The sequence below is a fragment of the Drosophila persimilis genome, unplaced genomic scaffold, assembly GCF_003286085.1.
Source record: "Drosophila persimilis strain 14011-0111.01,24,50 unplaced genomic scaffold, DperRS2 tig00001672-arrow-arrow-pilon, whole genome shotgun sequence".
NCBI classification, from domain to species: Eukaryota; Metazoa; Arthropoda; class Insecta; order Diptera; family Drosophilidae; genus Drosophila; species Drosophila persimilis.
The window spans coordinates 25451-33195 of record NW_020825544.1 but is presented as its reverse complement, the minus strand read 5'-3'; the positions used below and the strand labels follow the sequence as shown (position 1 = coordinate 33195).

The following is a 7745-nucleotide window of genomic DNA, read 5'->3' as shown; positions in this document are numbered from 1 at the left end:
ATTGCAGATTCGAGAAAACTAAAACTAAACGCAGAATCATAGAGAATGACCATATCTATCCAGTTGCTGAATTTGGATCAGATCGGATAATTTTTATAGCCGAAAAGAAAAAAACAATTTTCAGTGGCTACGCAGCGCCCGACGTCACGCTCAGACTGATTTTCTGTCTCTCTCGCACGCACTCTTTGTCGTGTCGATTAATATAAGCGGCGTCTGCCGGAGGAGAGCCATACTGATTTAGTATCGGGTATAACTGTAGAGTTGCGGTGTCCGCAGCAACTCACAACGTTCCCCCTCGTTTTGGTTTAATTTTTATAGGAACTTCATTTTAAAACCGGAAGTCTGATCACGAGTTCGCCAACGAACTCCACTTCAAGCTAAAGTCGATGGTGCACTTCGAGCGGGATATTGGCGACAGTGCCAACGTGTCCGCCAAACAACAAAAGCGTGATCGTTACGAAGAAGCTGGAGACGAGCAGCACATTGGGACAACTGTCATGGTCAAGGGCGGTCGTAAGCAAGGGCGTGGTCGCAACGATGGTGGTGGAGACGGAAAGTGCAACTCGGTGGGACAATTCGAGCAGGACATTGGTAAAGTAGGCGCTGGAGACGGCAAGCAAAACTCCATGGAGCAAATCAAGCAGCCAATTAAGAAGACAGCCATGGTCAAGGCCGGCCACAAGCAACGTCGTGCTCGTAACGATGGAGGTGGTGATGGACAATTCAACTCCGTGGAGCAATTAGAGCAGCACATTGGAGGAGATCGGGGGTCGCGTCGCGGGGCCTAGAGTAGTCGTCGAATGGGAACTGCGGCACTAATTAGTGGATTCAAATGCGCAAAGAACTCGGTACCGAGCTCTGTGGCCTGGGGAGATCGCAAGCCAACGCTGCGCTGCGACGTGTACCGCCCTCTGCCCGTGGTATATGGATTCATACGGCTTTGCGGCGTTTGCTGTCCCGCAGGTAATTTAAATATGCGGTAACAGAGCTCATCTTAGAAATTTTCATAAAACCAAAGAATAAAGAACAAAAATTCGGAAAAATTACAATAAAAATACTAGTACTAATTATTTGAAATTAAAACGAGGGGGAACGTTGTGAGTTGCTGCGGACACCGCAACTCTACAGTTATACCCGATACTAAGTCAGTATGGCTTTCCTCCGGCAGACGCCGCTAATATTAAACGACACGACAAAGAGTGCGTGCGAGAGAGACAGAAAATCTGTCTGAGCGTGATGTCACGCGCTGCGTAGCCACTGCAAATTGATTTGTTCCTTTTGGCTACAAAAATTATCTGATCTGATCCAGATTCAGTAATCTGATAGATATGGTCGTTATCTATGATTCCCCGTTTTTAGTTTTCTCGAATCTGCAATATTGTGGATGCAACAGATTTTCGTCCTTTGTGTGGGCGGAAGGGGGTGGGGCGAAATTTTGAGATACACGTTTTATAGTGAGATCTAAGAGAAGTGCGGATTCCAAATTTGGTTACTCTAGCGTTAATAGTCTTTGAGATTTGTGAATATCCCCAGATTTGCATCCTTTGCGGGGGCGGAAGGGGGTGTGGCGAAATTTTGAAACAAACTCGTCTCGGTCTGATATATTAGGAGTGTGGATACCAAATTTGGTTGCTCTAGCTTTTATAGTCTCTGAGATCTAGGCGCTAATGTTTTACTCTAAGCAAAGCCGCCTATGCTACCTGTGTGTTAGAGAGAGACAGGGCGAGAAAAAATGAAATTGTTTTCTTGATGCTGGCTATAATAGTAATACGATCCAATTCAGATTCTGCAGTCTGAAAGATATGGTCATTATCTACGATTCTTCGTTTTTGGTTTTCTCGTATCTTTATAAATGTGGATGCCACAGATTTTCGCCCTTTGTGGGGGCGGAAGTGGGCGGGGCAAAGTTTTGAAATATTTTTGTAGCAGTGACATATCACAGAAGTCTGGATCCAAAACATCGTTGCTCTAGCTCTTATAGTCTTTGAGCATTAGGCGCTGAAGGGGACGGACAGACGGACAGACGGACGGACGGACAGACGGACAGACGGACAGACAGACATGGCTCAATCGACTCGGCTATTGATGCTGATCAAGAATATACATACTTTATGGGGTCGGAAACGATTCCTTCTGGACGTTACACACATCCACTTTTAGCACAAATCTAATATACCCCAATACTCATTTTGAGTATCGGGTATAAAAAGGAAATTTGTAGCTACAGATGTTGCTCGTACGGAGAACAACCTTCAACTAAAATGAGTCCTGGTCGTGGCTTTGCTTTCAATCCGACATATTTCATTCAACTTAAACCTGAGAGACTCCTTCGATTGAGTTTCTTGTGTGTTTGTAATTCAATTTTTTGTATGAAAATTTACATTGGGGCCACGTGCGCCATGTCGCGCTTCCATTAGTTCCGAAGTCTTTCGCGTTGTTGTGCCAATGACGACGCCAGCGGAAGCGACGATGCCCAGAGATGTGTGGCCGTTGGATACCGCTTTCAACGTATACGACGATTGTCGTATAACCATAAACGATTGGGGAAACTTAAGCTGTTCAACCATTTCTGAAAAAAATAGACATAAAAGTTAAAGTGAAACGAAAGTCGGCATCCAGGTCGTGAACGTTGGGATCAAAGGGACGCATCGGTACGCCATATAAATTTTACTTATTTTACTTATTTTTCAGTTGAAACTTTTACAGCAAAAATTCTTGTGCAGATTCTTTGACGGAAAAGGAAACGCCAAAACAAAGATGTCCAATGAAGCTATGATTTTGCTAATCTTATCGATGTTCGATGGAATCGTTTCCACATCGTATCGTGTCGATGTTTTTGCCACTAATTTTAATATTAAGTATACATACATTCTCCGGCTTTCGCGTATTGTTGTACTACGACTTCGAAATAATTCGACCGAGTTTAAATTTTTGTGTCGACAGTGTTTCATACCGTATCGATAGCTATCATCAATTGCTGTGCTATATCCAGAACAACATTGAAATCCTGTCGCAGCCACACACTAAAATCTTCTATGGCTATTGGACACGCTGCATTGGACACGGTTGCGTCTGCGCAATCCTTTTGATAATCTCATCGCTCACTCGTTATGTAAGCAGGCCACTCAGCTGTTTATGTGTATATCGAAGTCGATTGCAACTGTGGAAACTATTGAAACCCTGTTTCCTCTTTTCTAGAACGACTCGTGTGCTGGTTGGACGGACAACTGACGTATACAGTTGTCACGTTATATTGAAATCGCCCTATAAATTCCTATATCAGAATTAGTAATCGCCACAAAATGAAGAAATCGAACAAAAAAAAAAAAATGCAAGGAACCCTGGCAAAAGACCGATGGGACATGCAATAAATGTCTCGCTGCTTATAAATAACCACGCAGAAGCTGACACAGTTTTAGACTCTGGGATATCGGAGGTGCAGAAAGATGAAGGCGTGGGTAAGAGTAAATTCGACGAAGATTTCGTCGATTTTTATGAGTGCGCTGTACTCCGACCGATCCAGCAAAGGTTCTGTAGTACCGTACCAGATAAGGGGCCCGAGGACTATGAGCAGATGTTCGAGACGATCGGGAAGGTCACTAAGGAAATGGTTGACTTTCGTAAGTATGAAGTATACTTGATGCTGTATCCCACTCTGGCCAATGCTTACCTGCAAATGGTGTGGAGCGGAAAGTTGCAGAGGCATATATACTTCGTAGGTAGGAACAAACACGAGCTGTATGAATCGTACAAGAGGCGCATCGAAAAGCTCATGCTTTTTATACCCGATACTCAAAATGAGTATTGGGGTATATTAGATTTGTGGTAAAAGTGTATGTGTGTAACGTCCAGAAGGAATCGTTTCCGACCCCATAAAGTATGTATATTCTTGATCAGCATCAATAGCCGAGTCGATTGAGCCATGTCTGTCCGTCTGTCCGTCCCCTTCAGCGCCTAGTGCTCAAAGACTATAAGAGCTAGAGCAACGATGTTTTGGATCCAGACTTCTGTGATATGTCACTGCTACAAAAATATTTCAAAACTTTGCCCCGCCCACTTCCGCCCCCACAAAGGGCGAAAATCTGTGGCATCCACATTTTTAAAGATACGATTAAACCAAAAACTCAGAATCGTAGATAATGACCATATCTTTCAGACTGCAGAATGTGAATTGGATCGTATTATTATTATAGCCAGCATAAAGAAAACAATTTCATTTTTTCTCGCCCTGTCTCTCTCTAACATACACGTAGCATAGGCGGCTTTGCTTAGAGTAAAACATTAGCGCCTAGATCTCAGAGACTATAAAAGCTAGAGCAACCAAATTTGGTATCCACACTCCTAATATATCGGACCGAGACGAGTTTGTTTCAAAATTTCGACACACCCCCTTCCGCCCCCGCAAAGGACAAAAATCTGGGGATATTCACAAATCTCAGAGAGTGTTAACGCTAGAGTAACCAAATTTGGTATCCGCACTCTTGTTAGATCTCACTATAAAACGTATATCTCAAAATTTCGCCCCACCCCCTTCCGCCCCCACAAAGGACGAAAATCTGTTGCATCCACAATATTGCAGATTCGAGAAAACTAAAAACGCAGAAACATAGATAATGACCATATCTATCAGATTGCTGAATCTGGGGCTCCTTCTCTTCTGCGGGGTATGTGGCATTTCTCAAGGGATTTTCAGTCTGGAAAAGTTGGCATCTTTGCATCTAAAGTCATACAAATTATTGTCAAAATATAAATTATTTTTATTATAAATTACTGTCCAAATCAAAGGCTATCATTCGGGGGCGCATAGCTGATGGAAATGGGGTCTTCGGTGAGGGCACAGGCTAGTGAAACGCGACTACGACTACGACTTCACGGATCACAAGTTTTGTGGAGCTGCACAATGGCCTACAAGTGGCCCATAGGCCAAACCATCTTCAAGATATTCCAGAAAATTTTAACGGTATATATTAGCCTTCCTTCCAGTCACTCCAACACACAGCCATTGACCATTTTCCAGCCTCAGCCGCGAATCAGACTGGGGAGCGAGGCCTATTGGGGCGCCTCCGAATGTGGCACACGGAGATTCTTCGTTTAAAATTTTGAATAAAGATCGAAATTGTTTTTGAAATATGTATATCTAGTTTTTGGGACTTATTTCTATTCGTTGACTGAGTGATTAAAAATAATGAAAACCTATAATAAGTGCTAAGCCACACTGTGAGAGAGAGCTGGTTTTCTTCTATCGTTTCAAAGGGTATCCATACTTTTCCCTTACTTTTTCTCACTCCCACATTCTCTTCCCCGCCTGCAATTATTCCCTGATTTTCCCCATCGTTTTCCCCTTAGTTTTCTTTGACTGCCCTTTCTTCTTTCCCCCGGATTACTTTTCTTGTATTTCATCCATTTTATTGGTTTAATTATACCCGATACTCAAAATGAGTATTGGGGTATATTAGATTTGTGGTAAAAGTGGATGTGTGTAACGTCCAGAAGGAATTGTTTCCGACCCTATAAAGTATATATATTCTTGATCAGCATCAATAGCCGAGTCGATTGAGCCCTGTCTGTCTGTCCGTCTGTCCGTCCGTCCGTCTGTCCGTCTGTCCGTCCCCTTCAGCGCCTAATGCTCAAAGACTATAAGAGCTAGAGCAACGATGTTTTGGATCCAGACTTCTGTGATATGTCACTGCTCCAAAAATATTTCAAAACTTTGCCCCGCCCACTTCCGCCCCCACAAAGGACGAAAATCTGTGGCATCCACATTTTTAAAGATACGAGAAAACCAAAAACGCAGAATCGTAGAGAATGACCATATCTTTTAGACTCCAGAATCTGAATTGGATCGTATTATTATTATAGCCAGCATAAAGAAAACAATTTAATTTTTTATCGCCCTGTCTCTCTCTAACACACACGTAGCATAGGCGGCTTTGCTTAGAGTAAAACATTAGCGCCTAGATCTCAGAGACTATAAAAGCTAGAGCAACCAAATTTGGTATCCACACTCCTAATATATCGGACCGAGACGAGTTTGTTTCAAAATTTCGTGACACCCCCTTCCGCCCCCGCAAAGAATGCAAATCTGGGGATATTCACAAATCTCAGAGACTATTAAAGCTAGAGTAACCAAATTTGGTATCCGCACTTCTGTTAGATCTCACTATAAAACGTATATCTCAAAATTTCGCCCCACCCGCTTCCGCCTCCACAAAGGACGAGAATCTGTTGCATCCACAATATTGCAGATTCGAGAAAACTAAAACTAAACGCAGAATCATAGAGAATGACCATATCTATCCAGTTGCTGAATTTGGATCAGATCGGATAATTTTTATAGCCGAAAAGAAAAAAACAATTTTCAGTGGCTACGCAGCGCCCGACGTCACGCTCAGACTGATTTTCTGTCTCTCTCGCACGCACTCTTTGTCGTGTCGTTTAATATTAGCGCCGTCTGCCGGAGGAGAGCCATACTGATTTAGTATCGGGTATAACTGTAGAGTTGCGGTGTCCGCAGCAACTCACAACGTTCCCCCTCGTTTTGGTTTAATTTTTATAGGAACTTCATTTTAAAACCGGAAGTCTGATCACGAGTTCGCCAACGAACTCCACTTCAAGCTAAAGTCGATGGTGCACTTCGAGCGGGATATTGGCGACAGTGCCAACGTGTCCGCCAAACAACAAAAGCGTGATCGTTACGAAGAAGCTGGAGACGAGCAGCACATTGGGACAACTATCATGGTCAAGGGCGGTCGTAAGCAAGGGCGTGGTCGCAACGATGGTGGTGGAGACGGAAAGTGCAACTCGGTGGGACAATTCGAGCAGGACATTGGTAAAGTAGGCGCTGGAGACGGCAAGCAAAACTCCATGGAGGAAATCAAGCAGCCAATTAAGAAGACAGCCATGGTCAAGGCCGGCCACAAGCAACGTCGTGCTCGTAACGATGGAGGTGGTGATGGACAATTCAACTCCGTGGAGCAATTAGAGCAGCACATTGGTCCCACTGTCATGATCAAGGACGGTCAAAAACAAGAGCAAGATCGTAACGATCTGGTGGAGACGGCAAGCGTTCCAAGCAGGCAAAATAGCGACGCCGTGCTAAGATGCCAGACAGTATCGATTAACATGTTTGTTTGCCATGTAATGTTTGTCCGTTTTTTGTTTCATATTTTATAAAGCAAACACAAATTAATGGGAGTACCAAGATTACCCTGCAGCTAAGGCATCTACAAATTCTCACCTCGATTGCCGCAGAGCGCCGTTGCTGTATCCTTTACCCCTTCCCCATGGAAATAATGACGCCCTTCATGGACGAGGGCGGTGGTGGTGGCGGTCGAGCCCGCGGGGATACTGGTGATCCCGGCGGCAAGACGCGGGAGAGTATCCTGACCAATTTTTTCTTCGGAAGCAAATCCGAAGCCGATTCTAATGTCAATTCAACAGCGGTGCCAAAGGCAGATGTCGCACCCAAAGAGGCGGAATTATGAACGAATCCGAAACATTCGAACGACACAGAACCGTTGGCCAACCTGGCGTTTATGGACGTCCTAAGCTATCAGCAATTCCTGCAAAATCGTCGATTATCAGGCCCTGGGCCTGGGCTGGCAGATTTATTGTAGAAAAAATAACAAATGTACTAGACACACTCATAAGAATACTAGATTGAGACTAGAAAAATCACATAAAATATAGCCTACTATGTCGTATAATATTTTTGTTTTAATCCTACTATGTACTCGAAAACATAT

General features: G+C 43.8%; 1 protein-coding gene across 1 annotated transcript; it reads left to right on the top strand.

The window, feature by feature from the left end:
• Positions 1–386: 386 nt before the first annotated feature.
• On the top strand, positions 387–7484 carry LOC6604227. Its single transcript, XM_026994264.1, has 3 exons — positions 387–752; positions 6991–7137; positions 7215–7484. Exons 1-3 carry the CDS (start codon positions 387–389, stop codon positions 7482–7484), a joined length of 783 nt encoding a protein of 260 aa, XP_026850065.1.
• The last annotated feature ends 261 nt before the right edge of the window (positions 7485–7745 follow it).

Excerpts from the sequence above, each read along its gene's own strand:
- LOC6604227 (XM_026994264.1), top strand. The coding sequence starts at position 387 with ATGGTGCACTTCGAGCGGGATATTGGCGACAGTGCCAACGTGTCCGCC. Across the intron at positions 753-6,990 it reads TGGAGCAATTAGAGCAGCAC|ATTGGTCCCACTGTCATGAT; the intron begins ATTGGAGGAGAT and ends TTAGAGCAGCAC. Across the intron at positions 7,138-7,214 it reads TTAACATGTTTGTTTGCCAT|CTAAGGCATCTACAAATTCT; the intron begins GTAATGTTTGTC and ends ATTACCCTGCAG.